Genomic DNA, 27,127 nt, shown 5'->3' on the forward strand with positions numbered 1-27,127 from the left:
AACAGATTTGCTTGTTAGATTAGCTCATTTGTCCAGACTTATGGAAATGAATTGAGGTTGAAGTGAGTAGTCTCCCACACATAAATAAAGCAGAAATCCATAGAACATAAAGGAGCCTGAGAGTATCAGCTTCCTGCTGTCAGGTGCTGTGAAACAAAATAATGTGGATGCTGTGACCATCTGAAATTCGTATCTAGTGAGCTGGTAACCTTGGCTACATGGCTTCTCTAGTGACATTAAACAGCATTCTTGTTGTAGAATTAATGATTCCCCCTTTCCTATATTAAATTTTCAAAAAGATTATGAATGTATTAATTTTATTGAAAATAGATAAATCTGAGAAATCATTTATATTAACTTTTGATCCGCTTTATCCCTAGCAAGTTTCTTCTTTTTATTTGCCCATGAATTTTCTTAGGTTTAATTTTCAATCCTCATTTTACAAAGCTAAAAAGAAAAAGGGTAAAAACAGTCATTAAATTTACTTACGGACTTTAAATTTTAAATTTTCTCAATTTAAAATTGGACAATTTTCCAAAAATATTTACTCAGGACCAATTATATACACTGTGCAAAATTAAAACATTTGTCCTCCAAGGAAGAATAATGTCCAGCTTGGGAAACAAGGCTGGAAAATATTATGTACCATTCTGTTTAGAACTGGCTTTAGGTTATAATTTAAAAGGTAGTGGGGGTAGAAGGGAATATCTGGAGACTGAAATAAATACTAAGGAGTTGAAGGTGGTGAAACTTGAATTCAGTCAACAAGGATGGTATGGGTTTGGATAGGGAGGAAGAGCACATTTAATAAACAAAGGATATTTAAGGACAATTGAATAGATACACAAAAATATTGAATTGTAAGTCCCCTTGTGATATCAAATCACCTAACTTAAAGATATTTATACTTCCTTTAAGTCAGAGAATTTGTCCTGATTATGTTCTCAAAGACTCTTTAATAACAGCTGGGATATGAATGTAGGCTACTCGAGTCATATTACTTTCCAGCTTCCCAGTACTCTGGCTTACTTTTATAAAATATGTGTTTTTGTTCAGTTTAGTTTTAGTTTTCTCACTCAGTGGCAAAAAATGAACCCAAAGCTTCCATTCTTTTTTTGTTATTTTTCTCATTTATACCTCTATCTAAAATGAGAGACTCACAAATGCACCAATAGCTGTTAAAATGATTCACTGCATAAATACATTGTAAAACCCATGTAAACTATATCACTACTAAATATTAAAAGTACATTTTGTAGTTCTATTTAAATGAATCTACTTAATTAATAAATCATAGTTTCATGTTTTCTGAGTTAGCTTAAAAATCCCTGATTTAATTTTTCATGAGACAATCTAATGGTCTGCAACCATTGTCTTTAAAACAATTATATTATTTCCTTCCTACCCCAAGAAGGAAAATCTGATTTATATAACTACATATAGTTATAGAAACTATATATGTTTATGTATATATTTGTATGATGAAACATATACAAAGATATAAGGCTTTCTTTGATGAATTTAATAATATTACAAAATGAAGCAGCTGAGCTTTATTTAATACAAATGACTGTATTAAACATTTGTGCATCTTTTCTTTCAACAAATATTTATTCAGTTCCTCCAGCATTCCACTGGTTTAAAAACTACGGATGTAATGGTGAGCAAAAAAACACTACAGCCCTGCCATCATGAAACTCCTAGTCTAATGGGAGAGACTAATGAAAATATATGTTTACATGCTAACCACATATGTACAAGATTATGTTTTATGTATTACATATTATAAATACTTCAACGGATGCCATTCTCCAAATTTTGCACAGGAATCAAAATGCATGTAAACTGTTGATAGAATGGAAACATTTTGATTATTCAAGCATTTTCTATGCAAATACAATGCTGTGCCTCACAGTGACCCAAATACTCTGCAGTTCTGAGATTGTAGAGTTGACCACATCGTATGCTGTCTGAAACATTTGGCCCGGGGAAACTAATCATCTTTGTTATACTTTTCTCAGGGAAGAAGTTAGTAATAGCAACCTTTAAGGCTGAAGTCACATCCCAATTGGGCCATTGGCCAAGAACAACAGATAAACAAATAATAAAATAAAGACCAAATTAACCCAGACAGACCTCTCTCTCAATGCTTCCGTGTATACTTCCGGAGGCAACTCCATATTCTTCTTAATGACTGAGTTCACACATTTGAAATAATAGTTTACTCTAATTTTAGTAATGTCCCTGCTCCCCCCAGCACATAAACATACACATACATTAAGAGCACTTAACATCTGAGTGGGCATAAATAATCAAGCATAAATATCATAATTGCTATTTTTGCATCACTGCATTAAATAAAACATTCTAAAATATTGTCAGAATACAATAATACATAGTTCTTGTTACATTGGTTATAGAAATAATGACTATATAAATATAGATAATTACATACTTGCAAAACATACTTGGTACATGCTTAGCCAAATTTATGATATAGCCAACAAAAGGATTAATAAGTCACTCTGAATTAACATTCACATGTAAAATATGTTATAATATACTAAGAAATGTAGTTTTTATATTTCATAATGAGATTTTCCTATTTGGTGGTAAGCCACACTGGGTGTAAAATTGTTTTGAATGGGTATAATTTCCAAGTTATAAAAGTTTACTTAGAACACTCAAAAATGAAACAGACAAAAACAGAATATGTAAGAATTGTTGAAACCATACAAAGAGACTGGAATCTGTCTAAAGAAGAAACTTATAGGTTATAGTATCATGTTGTATCAGGGTAACATATGGCCCACTGGGTTTTGGTAGTTGTGCTTCACAGTTGATACTGTGAGGTACAATTCACAGTTGTGAGGAAGAAATGAAGGAAGTTGTGAGAGAGTGAGGAAGAAATGAAGAAAGGCAAGGAAAGTCTGTATGATGCCTTCCTGTTCTCCCAAGCACCACCACACCTCAGGAACATGTACACTGGTGGAATGTCCTGCAAAAGAGCTGCTAACTTAAAAATCAAGAAATGGGTTTATTGTATCAAAGCGTGGTGGTGAGCTCCCTGGAAAATTAAAGCACTGAAATCTCAGCTGCCCACTGAATGCATAGCCTGAGGGCTATGTGGACTTCTGGTCTCAATTGCCTCAGATAATTAATTTCTTATGCATTCTAATATATTTTTAAAAGGAACAACAAAACTGATTAGGATTGTAGCAGAATGCCACTTAGATGTAAATAACCAAAAGCTCAACTCAAATAATACAAAGCATGTTTTTTCCCTAGAACTAGAAGTCCAAAGGTAGGTCAGGATTCATGGTTGATATGATTCAGTGGCTCAACAATATCATCAAGAATCTAATATCTTTGTTTCTGCACTCTGCCTTTGAGCAGGATCAGCTTTCTTCTAAATCTGTCTCCCATCGTGGTTGCAAGGTGCATGCCAATGACTTCTGGGGCCACAAGCCTCTGTGTCTACATCTAAAGGAGAACGAGAAGGGGTTATTTCCAGACACTTTCTCAGAAGAGTGTGGAGGCCTTTTTTTTTTTTTTTTTTTCCAAGAGCGTCTCCCCACCTAAATACACACAAATATCTATCTCCTTACATATAATTGTCCCCAAATGGGTCACATGCCTATACCTAGGCCAATAACTGTGGCCAAGAAAAGAGAACAGAATCAGTTAGTTCTGAGATACAGACCATTTACTAAATCCAAAGGGAGTGTCATCTTTCCCCAAAGCATTGATATAGGTACCCAATGAAATCTGAAGATGATACAAGAAAACAGTGTTGAAAGCTTGTGAAACAACCAGAATATAAATTGCGAAGGTTTTCTGTAAGCCTACTAATTTACTGCTGTAGTTCCAACAATGGTACCCATGGCTCTTTCCAGGCGAAATAAACTTTGATGGGTTAGAGTCAGAATTCTCAATACTTAGTGTTCACAGCGATTATCTACAGAGCTTATTAAAAATGCAGAATCCTGGGCTAAACCCCAATATTCAAATTCAGTAGTTGTGGGGCATTTTAACAGACACCCAGAAAGATTCTGTTATGGGTGACACTTAAATTCTATATGTCTGATATATTTTTTACTCTCTGTTTTCCTACCATGATTATAATTTCAGTACATTCTTCTACATATTGACCAAGTGGAGCAACACACTTATTTGTTGGGTTGCTTATTTTTGGTTTTCTTGGTGCATGTGTTTAAATTCTCAGAATTAGACTACATGTGCCATAGACTCTGATTTTTATTTTAATTGCTGATTTTATGACTTCTAAGAGGAAGAGAGAATAATCATTTGGGTAGCATGATAGTACCTTCTGTGATACTTGTTTTACAGAAATGTCATTAAAAAGGCAACTAATGCCCACTACGAGGTTTATTTTTACTCTTGGGCTCTAGTTGCCACCTGTTAATAGTTTATGATGTTTTTTTCAGTAAAGCAGTTAGCCTACAATGCTGCCTTTGTTACAGATATAACTAAAGCTGAATTATTACCAATACTAACCCTTGTGTATATGCCTTTATGAGTGTGAATAGTATATTGGTTAATGACATCTACCCATATCAAGGAAGCACTGCTATGTAGAAGTTTCATAGAAAGAGAAATCTTTGCAAAGTTGTGTATTTGCTGGCTGTAATTGTGTTAATTTGTAACAGAGATACTTTCAGGTATTGCAAATTCAAGTGTAGACTGGTACACAGTTTGCCCTGTGGGATTTGCTTTTTGAAGGTTCTGATTACTGTGACTCTTACTAAATTGGGAATTGTCTTAATTTCTGTACTTGCTAGTTCATTCTTAAAATTTCTTGCTTATTCTTACAAAATGGAAGAGTAAAATCTTAGCAACTTCCAATCTTTCTTCCTTAGACATCACTTCTTCAGGGTGCTTTGTTTAACCAGTCAGGATCTCAGCTGCCTATGTCTGTCCCTGGATTGTAAGGGAAATGGAGAAGCTTCCAAAGAAGAATTCCATTTCTTGAAAGGATTTCTCTACTCAGCCTCTGTATCAATTTTTCTTTATTTTCTCCCCCAGTTTTATGCTTAAGTCCAGCTAACATTATTAGGAGCATAACCTTCCCATGATCCAACACTTTAAATAATACCTAGTGAATTTCAATAAGCTGTGTGTTATCTGGTTTTTATCTTTAAGTAGAAACGGAATCAGCACTTTGTGAGACAATAAGGCATAGCAGAAGGAGTTCAGTTTTAAAGTCACACTGACATGAGCTCAAATTCAAATTGAACTCACACAGATTGTTCAGTCACTCTCAACCTCTGTACTTTCCTTTATCAAATGAGAAATATTTTAATCTCATTGGTTGTTTTGTCAATTAAATGAGTTCACACAGATACAGTGACCAGCCATAAGTGTAAGGATTTTTTTTTTCTTTTGCATCTCTAGATTTTTGTTAACAATAACTCATCTAAGTCAGCACTTCTACAAGCCCCTGTGGTATTTTCCTAAAAGGGAATTCCTGGAAGCTACCATTTTTTCCCCTCTTTGAGCATGTTATGATATATTTTGGACATGATAAAGTGGCAAACAGCTTTTAAAATATTTATGTTCTCTGCACCATGCATGCCAACTGTGTTTGCTCTCTCCATTTCTTTATGTGCCAAGGAGGCGAGCCAAACAGTGTGAGAGGAAAATACTGTCAGGACACAAAGTCAGCTTGTCTAATGTGTACTCTGCGCAGATGCAACCTTAACGGAAAAGAGTGGAGACCACTCCCTGGCTCCACAGTGATACATCAATTAACGAATCCACTGGGAACAAAGTTCCTTTATAAGCAATTCAGCTGAGTAAATTTTTATTTTAAAACTTCATGAATCAAGTGAAATAGTACTGGCTTGTGTCATATAATTCAATGGTAATATTCTGGGTAAACTGTACTTCTGCACAGAGCAGAAATACTTCCTCACAGAGTGCGTGTTGAAGTATAAAAGTGAATAGATGGATTCTAGGCAAAATTGTGAAGCTGCTTCAGACAAACTTTTTTTTTCACTCTTGTAATTGCTATGCTCCATCCTCCACATACATAGGGCAGTAGGTTATTGCCCTTGGAGTCTTGCTGCTCTCAAACCTTCCTACCTCTTAAACCTTCCTACATGATTCACACGTTTATGAGTTACAGTTAATGTCACCTTATATTGATATTGCCTAGTAATACCACAATCTTGGCTACAAGTTAATACCATGTAAAGATTCTAACTTAATTGGTTCTATGTGGAGCCCAGAATTTGGGATTCTAATATACTTACAGGGTTGGCAACCACTACCTAAGGATAAAATTTTATTTTCATATTGTGGCCTTCTCTTTTATAATGTCTGTGTGTATCCATGTGTGGGCTGCAGAACAGAAGTCAGAACCACCTGGGATCACTCTTTAAAATGCAGGTTCCTGTGTTCTTACCACAGAATCATCACTACTACATTTTGAAGTGTGTGGTATATGACACACACACACACACACACACACACACACACACACACACACGGAGAGCGAGAGAGAGAACTGTAATCTTCATGTTTTACTTTGGAAAAGTCCGAAGTGATTTTGAGTCACCCTGAAGTTTAATTCTTCCTTTCTTATAACTTCTATCTCATGGAACACAATTTTTGACTATCAACCATGACTTTTCATTCCTCTTTGCCAAATAGAAAAATTGATGGTGGGCTAGTTCTATGTTATATACAATTCATATTTTTCAGCAATAATATTTATAATAATTTACACTCAAATTAACTAAAGTTAATCTTGCTTGCAAAGGAAAATCAAATTCACACAATTCAATGTTTTTTCTAATAAATATTAATAGATATTTTAAAGTATAGGAGCATATATATTTTGATTTAATGTGAATACTCATTAATCTGTTATTAAATAATGACAATTTTCTAATGTATACACAAAAGTACAAGTCAGGGACTTGTAGTTAGTGTTTGGAAATGTGAAATATATTTATGTTCAATCTCAATATCTCTTTTTCTCTTTCTCTCTCCCCACTTCTCCCTCCCTTCACTTCTACCCCATCCTCATTTCACCTTTTCCTCTTACAGCATCAGATGAAGAAGAACCAACTTCAGCAGGTAAAGTTCCTATGTTATAAAGATATTTCTTATTTAATGTCATGCCTTTAATAATAGAGAGTCAACCTTTTGAATAATATTTTCTCAGATTTCAACCAGAAAACTGGCACAGGTTTGTCTGTTTATTTATTTACTTTTATATTTGCTGAGCCCACTCTGCTGTGCCAGACTACATGATGTTGGTTAAGAATTTTGAATAAAAGGAGAAAAGTCTTGAAATAAACTAATACAGAGGAAAATACAATACACAATAGCAGACTGACATTAAACAATAAGGAAAATTGGAAAATGAGAACATTGAGAAAAATACAGAAAAATAATACAAGGAGTAGAATGATAAAATTAAAATTAAAAAAGAGGAAAATGGTAAAATAAACTTTGAGAAATACCTTTCATGAGAGAATACAGCACTGTCACATATATAACTGGCATCAGACATCCTCTTCACTAGGTTTAAGGGTAGAAACTATGTCTGCCTCATTCATTTTATTTTAAAAATGTAATTTTTACAATTATAATTTAATAATCCTGCAACTTGGCATCATGACTTAGTTCCTTATCCAGCTAATTAGTATTTATCAAACACAGGCTGTGGCCTGAACCATGTGCAATGAAGAATGCAAATGATAGAATGCAAATGGTAGAGAACCACTTTCAACATGGTTCCAGGACAGTGAGACAGGTCAGAGAAATGCCAGAGAGACTAAAAACCAGACACAATTATGAGAATAAAATGGGAAGAAAAAGCTCACTTGATTAATTAATAAAAGACCAGACTAACATACCAACAACATCGGAAAAAAATAGAGTCAATCTCTGAGATGTAGGCAGTTCGTGGTTGGTCTGAACAGAAAAGACCTCAGCATTAGATGGATTCCTTTTAGTAATTGAGAAAAGGAGTTAGGCCTGAGAGACAAGAGCAGGAAGGGGCTCCTGAAATTAATGGTCAGAATGGTGCTTTCTTATATGGAAGGGGGGAAAATAGCCCAGTTATTGGAACTCAGATACAAGATAGGGTCAGTTCAATTCATAGACTCGACTTATTTCAACTAGCATGGCTTCATGACTTCTATCTCCATGCAAATCTGTACAAGGATTTTACCTGTACGAGTAAATGCAAAAGATCAAAGTTTCAGTGGAAGAAAACAAAATAAATATCTTACATTTCTTGGATAAATTCCAAGGATATATATAAATGTCATATTGCATGGTACTCATTACAACTATAACTGCCTTTGAAATGGAATCAGAGATTCAGACAAATTCTCAATTGATGTTTCATTTTCATAATATTGTTAGATAGTCTATAACCTGATTTGGATAGGAACTCCTATCATATTTCTCCCACTCTAGGCAGTATTCTGTAGCCTGTTTTAGGACCAACCTAATCACATGACTCAATAGCAAACTCATCTGTTTTCCAGTTTCCTCTGCCTAGTTTCTGCTTTGTTTGCCCTGACTTTGAAGCTTTGCTGTTGTTAGTGTTGCCCAAAGACTCTGTCTGTGTGTCTGTCTATTGTGGTGTATTTTTTCTATATAGACAATCCATATACTTGACACATAATTCAAGCAAGACAGAAGTGTTTGTGGTTAAAAGTAAGGTTGCTCTCTCTTTATACCCCTAGTCTCTTAGTTTTCTTCCTGAGAGGCAACTCCTGTTAACTGTTTCTTGAGTCCTCTTCCAGAAAAACTCCAGGTCTATGTTGTCCAATAGGGTAGTCACTAGCTACATGGGCTATTGAACACTCCATTATTCCAAATTGAAATTTAATGTAAGTATAAAATACACACTGGATTTCTTTATTGTTATTATTATTATTATTATTTTCACTTTAGTTACAGGGGGCACATGTGCAGGTTGGTCACATGGGTATATTTCTTCTGGGTAGGGAGGATAGTATCCAATAGGTAGTTTTTCAACCTACACCCCCTTCCTCTCCTACACTCTCTAGTAGTCTGCAGGGTCTATTGTTCCCAGGTTTATATCCTTGTGTGCTCAATGTTTAGCTCCTAATCATAAGTGAAAATATGTGGTATTTAGTTTTCTGATACTGCATTTTTTTTTAATCCTGGCATCCAGCTCCATCCATGTTGCTGAGAAGGACATAATTTCATTCTTTTTCATGACTGTATAGTATTCTGTAATTTATATGTATTACATTTTCTTTATCTAATCCACCATTAGCACCTAATTTGATTCCATGTTTTTGCTATTGTGAATAGTGCAGCAATGAACTTGAGTGCATGTGTCTTTTTGGTATAATGATCTGTCTTTGTTTGAGTACATACCCAGTAATGGGATTGCTGGATCTTATGGTAGTTCTGTTTTAAGTTCTTTGCGAAATCTCCAAACTACCTTCTATAATGGCTGAACTAGTTTACGTTCCCACCAACAGTAAGTGTTCTCTTTTCTCCACAGCTTTGCCAGCATCTGTTGTTTTTTGATTTTTTAATAATATCTGACTGGTGTGAGATGGTATCTCGCTGTGGTTTTTGATTTGAATTTCTCTGTTAAGTGATGAGCATTTTTTCATATGCTTGTTGGCTTCTTGTATATCTTCTTTTCAAAAGTGTCTGTCCGTGTCCTTTGCCCATGTTTTACTGGGGTTGGTTTCTGCTTGTTGGTTTAAGTTCCTTTTAGATTCTGGATGTTAGACTTCTCTGGCTAGGACTTCCTCTGTCTGTATTTCTTAACTTTAATTGGACTTTCTCTTTGGGTGTCAATCCTTGACAGCAGCCATCATTTTCTAGCCCAATTCATTTTCATTTCTCCTGTCTGCTACCCACACCTTACTAAGTCGCCTGCCAAGCAGTGTTGATGCTATTACAAAATTATTATTTTGTATAAAGAAAGTGAATTGTAACCCAGTGTAAGCTGTATGTAAGTATAATGTAGCTATTTGTGTACTTTTCTTATTCTAAATCTATTTTCATAAGTTCTCTGCTCACTAAGAAGATCTTTTTGTGAAATGCAACTGAACGTTTTTTCTTCAAAATACTCATCTTCCTCCAAAGTGATAAGCACATCATAGAATTTAAATTATGTTTTAAAAATACTTTCATTTCTAGATATGAACAGATGTTTTTGTTGTGATTTTAGCATAGACTTTTAAAATAGAACAAACGTGCTCCTAAGGAATATTTAGCTACATAATTTCACATATGGATTATACTAACATTGAGAAAATGTGTCATTTAGTAAAGCAGACACTCCTTTTGTATAAAAAACAGACAGTGGGAAACAAATGTTTTTCTTTTAATTTTATCAAGCTGTATAATAAAAAGAGTATATTAAAACATTTGGCAAAATATTATCAGATTTGCAAATAATTGATTTCATAAGGAATATGTATAATTATGAAAATTGGATTGAAATTTTTGAGTTCATTTTAGTATCTCTTGACCTGAATTTTTCAACACTTGTTTTTTTAAAGGAATACTTATTATCCTGTTCACTTATATTTTTCAGTAATCATATATATCAAATATATATCTTTAATTTATAGCTGTTATTCATAATATATTTATTACAACATTAATATTCTGTTTTCACTCTCATCTCCTTTCACCAACAGAATTGATGCAGAATGATATTTTCCAAGCTCAGATTTATTTTTATTGTCCTCTTTTAACTTATCTCTCTTCCCTGTTATTTCTCCATTTTGTTTCAGTTGTCAGTGAAATGAAATCTTTTGTTTGCCAGAAAAAATGTACGTTAATTCAGCTTTCACATGTCCCCATATAATATCATTACCAGGTTCATACTCTTCCAGGCTGGACAGTGTCTCCTTCAGATATATATGTTAATTTCTATAAATTAAATATTTATTTTTCTAATTGGTGATAAGCCACTTCTCAAAGTAATAGAATAAATAATAAAATAAATAGGATATTTTTCCTGCAAAAAGTCACAGCATCCTGATTAATAGTTGTTAATGTATGAATTTTGAATTTTAAAATGATAATTTTTTGAACAAATCTATACATGACTTATCTAAAAATGTAAGTTCCTAGTGGATATTACCACTCAATCATACTATTTAGTAAACATTTTTAATGTATTGATATTATATGACAAATCTAGGTTGTTTTAATTCCATAGGCACACAGAGTTGGGTTAATTATAATTAAATAGCTATGATATATTCTCATTGTTTATAACTATTTTTAAAGTAAATAATAGATATTTATCTTCAATAACATATAGAATGAAAAACATCAGGAAGACAGTAAATGAGAAAATTAGGGAGACATTAGTGTTTTATTTGTGTTATAATGCTAAAAAATAATATGGATTTTTTCTTTACAATGGAATACAATTGATTTGCCTTATATTTTGAATTATTGAAAGACTGCCTCATTAAAACAGATAATTGATCCCTCCACTTTATTCCCATGTTACTCAGATTATATTTAATAAAATAAATTTCAGAATGAAAATATTCTTATACTTTAGACAATCACATTCTGTCTTTGGTTATTTCTTCATATGTACCCACATTCTTTTATTTGAACTTCTAAATTGCCTTGCAAATAGCAAGTGCTTAATCAGTGTTTTAAAATGTTGACTCGTAGAGAGGATGCATAATACATCATATCTGCATTTGTAATAGTAGGCATGCATCCCCTTATTGATTGTGAAGCATTGACTTGTTAATCACTTTCAGTTCTGAATGTTCTGGTAGAATATATTAGCCTAAAAGACCATATTTTGTAACATCTGAGTTATGAGGACAGCTTCACTTAACATCTGCTTCTTTAGCTACCAGGAGCTTCTTTTTATTTATCCTACTTGAATCTTACATTCAGATATTTAAGCATCTTGTTTTACTGAGTATAAAAACATATCAATGAACTATAGAGAAATTTCTTCAATCTGAGTTATATTTTAAGATGTAATTACAAACTAATGAGATTCACATTTTTAAAGCAGAAACTGCACCCCAAAATGCATCACTTTTAGAAGTGATATATTTAATCTAATTATATTGCTATTGCACAAATAATTTTTGGAAACTACTTTCTTGAAACTTCTTTCTGAATCTGCTTATGGGATTGCAACATCAACTATTATTTTATAGTCTCTGAACTGTGCTACTATATTTATCTGCCTTTGGTCTAATATATATGCCTTTAAAAACAAAGATTTGCAAATATTAAGAATGTGAGGGGGTATGAAATACAGATAAGATTACAACTTTGAAATTAACAACATTCACCTGAACATATGACATGTATTTTTGAAAGGTAAAATCAAATAACACCTTGAAACAAAGTTGTCAGTGATTGCTTTCCTTATGTTGCACAAATCCAATTTTCATTTAGCTTTTATTTAAGTTTTTCAATAGACACTTCATAAACTGACTATAACGATACTTATTTCTATCTCCTTTGAAGAAGAATAAGATATAAATTTGAATATTGACTACTAAAAATAAACTATATAAAATATAATTAACTATAAGGTGTAGCAAATCAAGTTTATTGTCACAATTTCCTCATTGCTTTTAATTTATTTGGTCTTACTAGCTATAATTTTGAATATTTAGAAATATCATTCATTTATCACAAGGAAATCATTCATTCCTCAAGGAAATCATTTAAAACAGGGCTGGGAATGGAAAATTAGTGGATGGGACCAAAATCACTTAGAAAATGACACAGTAGAGATCTTGCAGCTATACAGTAAGTCGGTGGTTAAAACGAATTAAAACGATAACTTATTGTTTTGTTCATATCACCTCTAATAAAAAGCTTGCATTTTATTTTTTCCCTCTTCTCTTGCCTAAGGGGAGGTTTTTAATTACTTTGGCAGTTTTTTAATACTACAAGTGGAACTGAGTTTGGATTTCTATAAAAGTAGCTATTAATATTAGATTAACTCATATAATAATGAAAACATTAAAAAGGGAATTTTCAGATATATGTAAATGATAAAAATATTTTGTTCTTTTTTTGTATAAATTTAAGATATACAATGTGATGTGTTAAATACATATATAGTAAAATGATTACTATAGTCAGAAAAATTTACATATCACCTCATGTTGTTATCTTCGTGTGTGTTGTTAGAGCACTGACAATCTACTCTCTCAGCAAATTTCTATTATGTAATACAATATTATTGTCATGGTACTCATATTGTGCATTAGATCTCTAGGCTTATTCATCCTACATAACAACTTTGTACCGTTTGACTTACATTTTCCCCATTCTTTATCCCCATCCCCAGTAACCACTATTCTACTCTATTTCTATGTATTCAAATTTTATTTTTTTTAGATTTCATATATAAGTGAGATCATTCAGCATTCTTCTTTCTGTGTCTGGCTTTTTAAACTTGGCATAATTCCTCCAGATTCATCTACATTGTCACAAATGGCAGAATCACCTTCTTTTGTAAGGCTTAATAACATTCTATTATATAAGTTTCTTATCTATTAATCAATGGACACTCAGATTGTTTAAAAGTTGGTTCCTACAAATAATGCTTCAGTGAACATGGGAGTGCAGATATCTGTATGATATTATTTCATCTGGGCATATACCCAGAAGAGGGATTGCTAGGTCATATAGTAATTAGATTTTTAATTTTTTTGAGGAACTTCCATACTATTTTCCATAATGGCTGCACCAGATTACATTCTCACAAAGAGTGTTCAAAGATTCCCTGGACCCTTGTCTTATATAACGTATAAAAATGAACTCAAAATAGATTGAAAACTTATAAGCTCTGAAACCATAAAACTCCTAGAAGAAAAAACTATAGAGGAATAGCCCCTTGACTATGATTTTTTGGATGTCACAGCAAAAGCTCAGGTAGCAAAAGCAAAAACAAACAAGTGGGACCACATCAGTCTAAAAATTTTCTGCACAACAAAGGAAACAATCAAGATAATAAAATGACAGCCTGCAGATTGTGAGAAGATATTTGCCATATATCTGGTAAGGGATTAATATCCAAAATATATAGAGAACTCATATGAGTCAATTGCAAATAGAAAAATAAACCAGTTAAAAAGTGGGCAAAGAATCTGAATAGACATTTCTCCAAATAAGACATGAGAATGGCTATAGATGTATGATAAGGTGCTCAACATCGCTGAGTGAAATTCCAGTGAAGACCATAATGAGATGGCACCTCACACAATGTTAGGGTATCAAAAAGATAATCCTTTTGACAATCATATTAAAACATATAAATACAAAAGCCATAGTGTTCTTCATATATTTATAAAGTTAAAATTATTGTAATTTACTTAAATGTAAAGCTGTGTATGTGACGTCTTATCAGTTCATTCCAACTGGTAGTGATGATAGAGATCACTGGACATAATAGCTGATAAAATATTTATTATGAACTCTGTGATGTTCATAGAGATGAAGAAAATGGTGATTTGGCATACCAATGCATTCATACATTCACCAGTTCCTTTAAATTTTTAATATTTTAATCATTTAAATTATTAGCTTTGACATTGAAGAAGTATACCTAAGAACAATACTATTTTCATATACAAAGGTTAATAATAGAATATGGGCTAGCAGTAGTAAAGAGTTGAAGCCGTGGTTTTATATTAGCAAGTTAAAAGTCATTCATAAAAGAAATACATATTTTGTGTATACACACAGGATACAGAGTGATTAGATATTTTCTCTAACTTTTGAAATATTTAATTTTAGTTCCACAAAAACATCATTTCTGTTTATGGTGAATTTTTTATTTTCTTAACTATGCTACAGATATCTTTTAGATTTCTTTCTCGTTTTCTTGTGGAGTTTAATTTGGCATGGCTGACTATGCTCAATTTATTCTACAACTCATGCATTTTGAAAATAAATGATATTTTGTCACATTATTTTCTAATGAACAAGAGTTGTTTGTGCATTCTGATTTTAGTATTTTATTTCCTTGGGGTCTGAAATAGAACTTCACATTCTCATTTTTGTTTGCCTTATATTTGCTACACATTTATCTCCTGTTTTATACATAAATGCATATTTTCCCTCTAGTGCCTGGAGAAACTTTACTAATTGTTTTATTGAGTATATTCTTGTTCATAAATATACTCTAATCAGGCTCAAATATTAAAACCTAATATATAAAAACCAAAAAAATGCTACAATATTTAAAAATCAGATAGAAGTAATTATTTGTAGATTCTCAGAGGAACAGGGAAAAAATATCACTGCTTCTAAAGATGTGACTTTGGTCAGTTTACTAAGACATTAGTGGAAAGACCAAATAGTGCTTACATTTCCTTTTTTTAAAACAAAATTAAACTTTCTTCTTTTTTTTTTTTTTTTTATTTTTTTATTTATGAGACGGAGTCTTGCTTTGTAGTCCAGGCTAGAGTGCAGTGGCCAGATCTCAGCTCACTGCAAGCTCCGCCTCCCGGGTTCACGCCATTCTCCGGCCTCAGCCTCCCGAATAGCTGGGACTACAGGCGCCCGCCACCTCGCCCGGCTAGTTTTTTTGTATTTCTTAGTAGAGACGGGGTTTCACCGTGTTAGCCAGGATGGTCTCGATCTCCTGACCTCGTGATCCACCCGTCTCGGCCTCCCAAAGTGCTGGGATTACAGGCTTGAGCCACCGCGCCCGGCCTAAACTTCCTTCTTGATAGGTGTGTGATAGTGATGTTTACCTGTGAGACAAAGAATTGTAATTTAAGTTCCTGTTATATGGATGTGTTTTTTTCATATTTTTACTAAAATAAACTTTGCTGTAGAACAGGATCATGGTGCCAGTAGGGACTTTGGAAAATTGTATACACATCTTTGTCTTTAGACAAGTTGAAGAATTAAACTATCACAAGAGTGAAAAATAGTATCTTTACATCTTGACATACATATCTATGAATGTAGTTGTATAATCCATCATCTTTCCCCCAAACTGTAAAATCAGAGTTAGCATAAACAATTAAAACAATAAAATCTTATTGTTATGTAAAATTTAAATCTCTCATGGTACCGCCTTAAAACCATTATATTTTCAGTTACGTATGTTAATATCTAGCAATACATATATTCAAAAACAGTTATTATGTATTGTGACCTGATTCCCTAGTTCTAGGTAACAGAAAATTCAATTTAATATAGACTAATATAGATTAAATAATAACTCACGCAGAGTTGAGAACAGTTGGCTCAATGATATTACTAAAAGTCTGGTTTCTCTTCTTCTTTTCCAATATTTCTGTTCTATCTTCTGTGGCAGAAAATTTATCTTAGTAGTAACACTGGTTTCTCCATGGCTGTAATATGTCTGCCAACAGCTACTGTGGCCATATGCATCCTTATGCACGACCAGAGAGGGCACAAAAATGCTTTCAAGGCAAGAGTCCTGAGATCACTCTGACTGGACAGACTTAGATCCCTTCTGTTTATCTTGAAAAAGTCAGTCAATCAAGATTGTCCCATGGAGTATGAGATTTATTTTAGCTTTCTTTGAAGATTATGAGCTATGTGACTAAGGTGTGGGTACATGAACAAAAATGAGGGTACTCCTTAAGAACAGAATCAGAGAAATGCACACTAGGTGACCAATCAACGAAGCCAATTGGAAATGATGGTTATAACATCTCTTTGTCACTTTAACTACTTTCATGATTATTTTTCTATACATTGCTATGTTTTTCATCCTATTTTATAAAAACTATGAGACCCTGAAAATCTGATTATTGAAAACTAAATTTGATGTACATCTCAATAATACTAAAATGTATATTCATATGTGCATTGTCATGCATTGTAACTTTTAAAATCCCAGCTTCACCATAGCCTTTATTTTATCTTGTTCTATATAAACATTTTCAAGTGTGCCAAAACTGGATGTGCACTATCTGTACTGAGCTGATCTGTACTGAACTGATCTTTCAATTCTTTTAAGTTTTAATTTTAGTGAGTTCATAGTAGATGTATATGTTCATGGGAAATATGAGATATTTTCATGAAGGCATACATTTAGTAATAATCCCATCACAGAAAGTGGGGTATCCATCTTCTCAAGCATTTACCCTATGTGTTAGAAATGATCCAATTATACTCTTTTAGTTATTTTTAAATGTGCTATAAATTGTTGACTGCAGTTACCCTGCTGTGCTATTCAACTCTAGATCTTATTCATTCTATCTACCTATATTTTTATACTCATAAACCATTCCCACTCCCCACCCCCCTGCCCCCTGTACTACCCTTTTTAGCCTCTGGTAACCATCATTCTATTCTCTATCTCTGTAAATAAGTGCTCCTGCAAATAAGTGAGAATATGCAAAGTTTATCTTTCTGTACCTGGCTTATCTCATTTAACATAATGATCTCCAGTTCCATCCATGTTATTGCAAATGACAGGATCTCATTCTTTTTTATGACTGAATAGTACTCCATTGTCCATATGTACCACACTTTAAAAATCCATTCATCTGTAGATGGACACTTAGTTTGCTTCCAGTTCTTGGCTGTTGAGAATTGCGCTGCAGTAAACATGGGAGTGCAGCTGTCTCTTTGATACACTGATTTTCTTTCTTTTCGGTATATACCTAGTAGTGGGATTTCTGGATCATCTGGTAGTTCTGTTTTAGTTTTTTGAGGAAACTTCAAATTGTTTTCTGTAGTGGTTGTACTAAGATACATTCCCACCAACAGTGTATAATACAAGGGTTGCCTTTCCTCCACATCCTCACTGTCATTTATAATAATATTGCCTATATGTTGTAATTTTGATTTGCATTTCTCTGATGATCAACGCTACTGAGCACCTTTTCATAGACCTAGTTGCCATTATCATTTGTCTCAAGAATTTTTAAAATTTCCTTCTTAATTTCTTCATTGACTCACTAGTCATTCAGGAGCATTTTGTTTAATTTCCTTGTATTTGTGTAGTTTCCAAAATTCCCCTCATTATTGACTCGTATGGTCTTGGATACTATGCAGAAGAATTCTCAGGATATCTTCCCCTACTTTCTCCCAAACAAAAGGAGTCTCTCTCTCTGTTCTGAGATGCCTGGAGCTGGAGTAGGGGTGACACAAGCACCTCTGTGGCCGCCAACACTGGGATAGCACTGGGTCAGACCTGAAGCCAGCACAGCACTGGATCTCACCCAAGGCCCACAGTAACCACACTGCCTGGCTACCTCCTGTGTTTGCTAAAGGCCTTAGGGATCTACAGTCAGCAGGTGACAAAGCCAGCCAGGCTTGTGTCCTTTGCTTCAGGGTGGCAAATTCCCTCCTGGTCCTGAGGTACTCTCTTTTGCTGTGGCTGAGCTGGCACAGAAGGCACAAGACAAAGTCCTTCCCACTCTTTCCTCCCCTTTCCACAACGAGCAGACTCTCTCCCCGTGGCCACCCCTGCCCCAGGCTCACAGTGAGTACTGCCTGGCTATAGCCAATGTTCATTCGAGGCCCCAGGGCCCTTCAGTCCTCAACTTGTGGTGAGTGCTGTCAGGCCTGGGACTCTCCCTTCAGGGCACCAATCTCCCCTCTGGTCCATGACAGGTCAGGAAACACTGTCCAAAAGCCACGGCCTGGAATCGGCCTCTCAGGAGCCTGCTTGGTGCTTTGCCCAACTGTGGCTGAGCTGCTACCTAAGCTGATTTTTGGTTCTTATGTTTGCTTTGTTGTGTGAATAGTTGATTTGGTGTTCTTGCAGGGAGGACAATTGGTGGAGGCTTCTATTCAGCCACCTCACTCCGCCTCCACCCCCAATCTTTTCTTTTTAAACTTTAATGATTGGTTTCTATAGGAACAACTAAATTTACTCAGCCTTATTTCTGAGGAACTGCTTACTATAATCCTTCTCTCTCACATTTTAAAAACTGACAAAATTGTTAAACTGCATTGTCTAGAACATTCCTAAGAGTATTAAATACTGTCATTAGTTATGTTAGGTTGATATTATCTTATTAGATATAAAAATGACATACAGCCAAAACACAATAATTTTATCTTTAAAATAGAGACTAACCATTCAAATTTAGGCAAATTTTTAAGCTTGGGAAAAAAGTGACTTAATATTTGTTTATATGCTGCTGCAGTATTAAAAATTCAACTTTTTAAAACTTGTGTTATAATGCTGAAAGATAGTCCTAGAGGTGTAAATTAAATTTTGATTAAATGTCTTTTGAAATTTCATAATTTTCTTTTCATTTTGAATTATTAATACTTAGATTTTGTGCTGTTGACCTTTAGAATGCTAGAAGACAAGCCAGCAATTAAACCCAAAGTAACACCAAGCACTGGAAAAGCATCAAAGTTAAAAAAGTAATAAAGATACCATTATTAACGGGAATAAAATTATATGAATGGAAAATGATTTAAAAAGGAAAAGAGAGTTTATCTCTCAGGGTTATACAGTTCTCCAGAGAAACAGAACCAAAAGGATGTGTGTGTGTGTGTGTGCGTGTGCGCACGCGCGCATGTGTGTGTAATACATACATGGGTAAGTAGATTTATTTTAAGGAATTGGCTTATGTGATTGTGAGTGCTGGCAAGTCTAACATGTATAGGGTAAAGAAGCTGGAAATTCAGGGAGGATTTCTGTGTTAGACTCGAGGCTCCTCTTCTCAGGGAAATCAGTTTTTGCTCTTAAAGCCTTCAGCTCACTGGATGAGACCCAACTCTATTAGCAAGGGTCATCTTTTTTACTTAAAGACAACCAATTGTAGATGTTAATCACATCGACAAAATATGTTCACAGCAACATCTATATTAGTATTGGACCAAGAAGTTGGGCACCATAGCCTAGTCAAATTGACATGTAAAATTTAACTATCACAGAGAACCAGAAAAAATATAAACACAAACTATTTTATTTACCAAAGAATGTGTTTCAGAAAAAATAGATTGAACATTATTTCCAATGTTTAATCATAATTAATGTTGACCTCCATCTGTGCAGACTTAGACTTAGAGGTTTCTTTAATTTCTAGTCCTCCCTGCATTAGCTGGATTCATCTTTAAGAGCATCTCCATTTGCCTGAATAATTTTTTTTTGGCTGTCCTTGGATTTACTCCAATGTTAAATCTTATATGAGTATGAAGAGGTATTTACTTACTATTATGGAGATTTCCTGGCTCAGGGAAGACATTCAACTTTCTGGATAGGATGGATAGGATAAAACGCCATGGGCCTTCAGGTCTGCACCTTCAGGGGCTTTTGTCTTCTGACAAATAGCTGTCTACTGTCTATGAAGTATTTTCTTTCTACAAGTTAACTTTTCCTCCTCTGTAAAATGGGACAATAAGGGCACCTACCTTAGAGGTTTGCTGTAAAGATCGCACTCAACAATACACGTAAAGAGCTCATCGCAGTGTTGCTCATCCTGTAATAGGGACTGCACAGGAAATCTAAGCTACTATTTTTCCTTTCATTATTCTCTTTGCTGTTTGCCATATTAATATTGTAATTTTGATTATGATTTTTTTATTCCGTCAATATGCAGAGGCCTCTCTGTAGAGTATTTTGTTTAATTTTCACAGTTAACAAATACTGCATATATAGAATTTAAAGAGGAGAACACTAAATGTTAAAGCGTATGAAGAAATATGTGCAAGGTTACGTAATAAGCAAGTAACAGAATCAGGATTCAAGTTCAAGCTTCTCTGGAAAAACTGGTGCTTATCTTACAGCAGCAAACTCAGCCTTTTCATTCATTTCTAAAGAGTTTTAAATGTCATATATTTCTTGTAATTGTAAAAGTTATATAGAGTTATTCAACTTTTTGTTATGCATATATTATAAAATTATACATTATAATATGTGCAAAACTTTATATATTATTTTAAATGCCTCTGTGATCACTACAGCAGTTTATGAATCACATAAACATTGTGGAAAAGAATAAAATAGGAAATGAAAATCTCCCTGACTGCCTTCATCCATTTTACATACTTGCATTAAAAATATATATTCTGCCTTAATCTAGCTCCTCTTACAGGCTTCGTGCCAATGGCTTAAGCCAAAATCGTTAAGGTCTATTTTGATGACACCCTCTCTCTACATTTAGTCCACCAGGTCTTTTTAGCTTCATTTTAAAAATATATCCAAACTCTAATCAGATAGTCCAAGGCAGCATCTTCTCACTCATGGATTTGCTGGTACTCTAGGCCCCTCTTCAGTCTCTTCTCAAAAGAGCTGGCAGCTTGATTCTTTTACAAGGCTGTGAGCACCCATCACTCTTCTGCCCAGGTCCTCTAGTACCTCTTATCTGGCCCTGATGAGACATAAACCCTGGACACATTGTTCTTATAGGCAGGGCTTGGCACTCACAGGTGGGTTGCCTGAAGGACTTCTCTTGCATGTATCTACATGACTACTCAGTCACATCTTTCATGTCTTCACATGAAAGTGCATTCTCAGAGAGAGCTTCCTTTGTCTCTAAAAAGTTCACATGTTCTCCACTTTGACAGTCTTTTGCCTGCATATTTTTAATATTATTAATGTTGTTTTTAAAATATCTGCCCATCTTACTTATGTAACTTATTTATTTCTGTCCAGGCTAAATATAAACTCCTAAGGGCTGGCATATTTTTTGTCTATATTTGTTCACGACTGAATCCCCTCCTTCTAGAACAAGTGTTTGATACGTAGTAGATGCTTCATAAATATTTGTTGTATGCTCAAATTAATGAATAAATTAAGCCATACAGATTTTATGCTGACTTTATTGCATTATTAACTCAAGAACACACATAGGGCCAGGTGTGGTGGCTCATGCCTATAATCCTAGCACTTTGGGAGGCCAGGGTGGGCAGATTGCCTGAGCTCAAGGAGTTCGTGACCAGCCTGGGCAACACAGTGAAACCCCGTCTCTACTAAAACATAAAAAAAATGGCCAGGTGTGGCAGTGTGTGTCTGTAGTTCCAGCTACTCCAGAGGCTGAGGCAGGAGAATTGCTTAAACCCGGGAGGTGAAGGTTGCAGTGAGCCGAGATTGCACCACTGTACTCCAGCTTGGGTGACATAGCAAGACTCCATCTCTAAAAAAAAAAAGAAAAAAAGATCACACTTACTTCTTCCTTATAGGATGATACAAAGAGAGGGATGATGATAGATATATTTGCAAATAGATGAAATAAATAAAAGGAGAATCCCAATAATTTGATAAGAATATTAAAGATGCTGTAAATTACAGGCAACTGTCCTTGTCCATGGGTTTCCCATCTAGGGATTCAAGCAACCATATATTGAAAATATTTGAACACAAAAGACAATAAAATAATGCAAAATATAAATAGGAAACAATAGAGTGTAACAACTATTTACATTGTATTAGGTGTTAGAAGTAACCTAGAGATGATGTAAAGTGTTGGGGGAGATATACATAGGTTATATGCAAATGTTATGCCATTTTATATAAGATACTTGAACATCTGAGGATTTTTATCTCCCTGAGGGTTCCTGGAATCCATCCCCCACAAATACTGAGGGACAATTGTATTATTTAAATTCCTTGGCAGAAAAAATCCATTACATTGATCTTTGTTTTTCTGCTTTTGCTGCAGTAGAAGAAAATTACTTTTGCTTAGTAATTCTTTCAGTGTGGTGTTGTAACAATGGCAACGATTTAGCCATTGTTAGTAATCACTGGCAGGAAACCGCAGCAGTGATTTTAAGAGATCTCAAATATGATAACCACCATCATCTAATGCTGGGTATGGGTAAAAGAGTCAGAAAGGTTAAGGGAGGTGGTGGATCAGAGGACAGCACTGGTCATGCAGGGGGAAGGGGCAAGCCTGCACATCCACTTGGCTTCCTAAGTTTGAGGTCCACAAGGAATTAGGAAAGGATCTGCAATTTCTTTATACAATAACTACCTCATTATTGCATTGTTATTCATGCCTCATTAAGCTCACAGACATCTTCAAGTAATTTATTTTCAAGATTACATGGAGAGAATTTTTTAAACCTTTAAGTAACATATTTAAAAATAAAATAAAACATACCTGGGTATAGTGTTCTTATGAGATATCTTTTTTTAAGAAAATATATTTATTTGAAGTAGATCTTCAACTGCTAGAATTCAACAAGATTTAGATATGTTTCGTATCTATTCACCTGTTTTGTTCTTTCTTTAGATGTAAATCTAAATAAAAAAAATCTAGAGTTTTAATCCAGTTTTTAAAATGTTACAACATTATTGGTTGCTTTTAAAGCTTTGCTAGAAGGTCTTGAAAAAGAATGAGCTATACATTTCTCAATAATAAAAACAAAGAATTAAAACCACTGTACAGATTAGCCAGTGGTTTTTGCCAAAGCTTGAGATGTTCTTTAAAGAACAACTTAAGACTGAGGACCTTTGAAACTATTACATTTCATAATTTAGTGTTTAAATGTGTTGGGAGGAATTGTGCAAGTACTCAGCTACTAAGTAAAATGAAACTAAAATAAGGCAAATTATAAACAGAATGGTTAGGGATTTATTTTTTCCAGAAACATTTTAGCATTCTGCATCTTTGTTGTCTATCTTAACACAATGAGTTAGTTTTACTAAGTCTTATTTATAAGATCATCAAAAAAACACTGAAAACACTGATCAATGTTAAGTTCCTACAGAATGATAATCACCAGCCAGATATTCTGTAGCCAGAATGCTCAAGCAAGTTGTCGTACTTTTAAAATTTCTGAGAATTTATAGAGCTGTTAGAAGAGGAAGATTAGCATATTTTTAAGTTACTTGAATTTTCAAACTGTGATTTTTTTTTTTTTTGTCTTCTCTATTTGTTTCACCAAATGACTCTAGTGTTCTCGGACACTTTGGTGGGTAGTGGTAGGTTAAGAGTTAAAACTATTAATTCACACTTAATTGTATTCTTATTCTGGAAATGACAGAACCAATAAAAACTGGTCCCTTAAGGCATTCTTTCCTTCCCCTCCATGAAACCTGTGCCTGGTTTTAATATCCTATCACATCCATGCTTCTTCTCTCTAGGAGGCAGGGCAGTCTCCTCTATTCCAGGTCATACATGTTGTGCTTATTCTCACCCCAAAGCTTTAATCCAGGCTTGTCTATCTGGAGTGCGCTTTCCTTTCCCTTTCAGATCTCTGCAACGTATCCAGCCTTTTACACACCTCTCATCTTAGATCTTCTGTTTCCTGTAACCCACATTGATTTCTCACTTTGCAGTTCTCACTTGTGTATCTGTTAGGAATGTTTTCTGTGGTAGGTAACTGAGAAGTGACTGGGAAGGAGACCATTCTCTGTGAGATCCCAGAATCTCCACTAATTTCTCCCAAGTAAATCATATTTCTGTGAGTATGAAAGAAGGAATAGAACAGAGGTTGGAGAAGCAGTCATTTCTATCCCTACAGGGATTTGAATTCCTTCATTATGTACTGGATGCGATTGGAATGGTATCTTCACCTGTAATAGGAACTCATTCTCAACTGGACTCTTCCTTCCATTGCATTTCCAGCAATGCTGAAGACAGAATCAGGGATCAATACCTGTGCAGTATCAATAGATAAATACCCATAAAAATAACATCATGCTCTTTGGGATCATACAGCAACAGAGAGAGAGAGAGAGCAAAGTCGCAGTGGAGAGAAAGAGGAAGAGAGAGAGAGCGCACAATCAAAAGAGCACAGCAGTTTCAATTATACAAAATATGGAAACTGTGTTGTAGGATCCTTATGTAGACACCATACCCTTTTGGATCTGTGCAAATTACAGTCATGTCAGTCACATTTTCTGATTTATATCATCTTCTAATTGCTTTGACTGTCTACAGCTGTATTCGTTTCCTGAGACTGCGCTAACAAATTTCCACAACCTCTGTGGCTTAAAACAACACTCATTTAATTCTCACAGTTCTGGAGGCTAGAACTCTGAAGTCAAGGCATAATCCAGGCCATGCTCTCTCTGAGGGTTCTAGACGAGAATTTTTCCTTGTCTCTTTTAGTTTGTGTTGGCTGTGGGCATCCCTTGACTTCATTGACTTGTGACCTCTTCACTGCAATTTCTGCCTCCGTCTTCACATCACCTTCTCCACTTTTGTCGGTGTCTTTTCTCCTGTTTCTTAGAAGGACACTTGTTATTGGATTTAGGGCCCATCTGGGTAATCTAGGATGATCACATCTCAAGATCCTTTCCTTAGTTCATTTGTGTTGCTGTAAAGAAATACCTGAGGCTAGGGAATTCATTAAGAGGTTTATTTGGCTCATAGTTCTGAAGGTTGTACAAGAAGCATAGTGCTGGCATCTGTATCTGGTAAGACCCTCAGACTACTTCCATTTATGGTGACAGGCAGAGGGGAGCAGACATTACAGGGAGAGAAAGGAGAGGAGAGACAGGAGGAGGTGCTAGTCTCTTTTCAACAACCAGTTATCCCAGATACGAATAGTGAGGACTCACTCCTGCACACCAAGCCGTTTATGAGGGATCTGCTTCCACATCCCAGACACCTTCCACCAGGTCCCACCTCAACACTGGACATAAATTTTAACATGAGACTTGGCATGGCCAAATAAACCATATCTAAACCATAGAAGTCCTTAAAATAAGTACATCTGTAATGAGACTTTTTCAGGTAATGTAATATTCACATGTTCCAGGGATTTGAACATGAATATATTTTGGTGGTGGGGGAGAGGGCGGAGCACCATTCAAGCTACTACAATAGCAACAGTAGATGTACTAAATAAATGTGCAATGAATTAGGTTGGCTCTGCCAAAATATTTTTAAGTAAATAAACATATTGTATAATGAAATATTCATAAGGATGGTGGAATATTTACTTTTGCAGCCCTCAAATTTTGCATTTCTGGATGAAAAAGTGGTTATAAAATATAATGATGAAATCATAGTCTATTCAATGAAAAAGGATAGATATCATACATAAAGCCTAAAGATATTTTCAAAACCTCAGCCAATACAGTTCAGTAAGGATGGAGCTAACTTTGATTTCAGTGGAAACTCTGTGTGTTCTAAGAAGTGAGTTACGGGTAAAAATTTAGGCAGCAACTAAAATTTATATTACTTTAAACTTATATATGCTTATATATATATATTTTTAATTCTGGAGAGAGGTAAAACAGATAAGCAATATTTTAAGCACATTATAAGGTCATTCCTTTTTATTTTAAAGAAGCAAAAGTTATATTCACAAATTTATTCTTAAATATTTTAACATAGTTTTATAATTACTTGATGTTATACAGTTTGTCCAACTTTAATTCTAGATTTATTTATTTATAAAAGCAATAAAATATACAAAACATGAGATTACAAAAAACTAAAATACACTTATTTAATCCAGTCAGTTTAGTTAGAGTAACACAGCATTCTAAAACATAAAATTAAACCTTACTTTATTTTCATTTCAGTATTATCAGTTATTAGCAGATAAAATCAACTCATTATGGATTATCTGTTTTGAATGAACAACAAATATTTACTGTAGTCGATAAAAACAATGATTTGTCCAAATTCATTTTAGCAATTTGGAAGCCAAATTTTAATTTTTTTATTTTGAACACATGAACTTTTAAACTATTACTATTAAAATTTTTGTTTTAATGCTAATTTTAACCTGTAAAACTTGTTGTTAAGTGAATATACTTTTCATACTTTGAAAATTTTCTTTAAAGAGGATAGTGATAAAGGGTGAATTAGAATGTGCTTTGAAACAAGTCTAAGCTCTTTCCAGATTCAGGTAACAAGAGCCAAGTGTCTCAGTGTGATATAGAAATGACCCCTGGGAAATCATCATGTTTAGTAACTTAATGGATAGAACAGAAAATGCCAGTAGATTGCTGTGAAAAATATGTCAAGGAAACATTTTTACAGAATTTATTTCATTTTATTTACCAGTGAACTGGATACTCAATAAATTCGTGTATTTCTATTGCTCAGTGTTACAGCACTGCCAACTTTTCTACCCCATTATTGATATAAGTTGAGAATAGCCTTTCTGTTCACCATCTGTCATGAAAGAGTCAAGATTTTCAAGTCGACACAGGTTATTTACATGATTTTAAATATTTTGGCTATTGCACATTTCATATCACTTCTGTCATAGAGATACA

The 27,127-nt window shown here is 34.2% G+C and overlaps 1 protein-coding gene across 2 annotated transcripts in view; it reads left to right on the forward strand.

Moving 5' to 3' along the window:
• The window catches only part of EDIL3 (EGF-like repeats and discoidin I-like domains 3), a 481,624-nt gene that overhangs the window by 179,268 nt on the left and 275,229 nt on the right, over positions 1–27,127 (forward strand). Inside the window, exon 3 of one of the 2 annotated variants that reach the window (XM_011996455.1) lies at positions 7,075–7,104. The exons of the other annotated variant lie outside the window; for it this stretch is intronic. Coding sequence (XP_011851845.1) covers positions 7,075–7,104 — 30 coding nt within the window. The remainder of the gene's footprint in view (positions 1–7,074; positions 7,105–27,127) is intronic. 2 annotated transcript variants of the gene reach the window in all.

This window comes from Mandrillus leucophaeus, unplaced genomic scaffold, assembly GCF_000951045.1.
Source record: "Mandrillus leucophaeus isolate KB7577 unplaced genomic scaffold, Mleu.le_1.0 Scaffold515, whole genome shotgun sequence".
Classification (NCBI taxonomy): Eukaryota; Metazoa; Chordata; class Mammalia; order Primates; family Cercopithecidae; genus Mandrillus; species Mandrillus leucophaeus.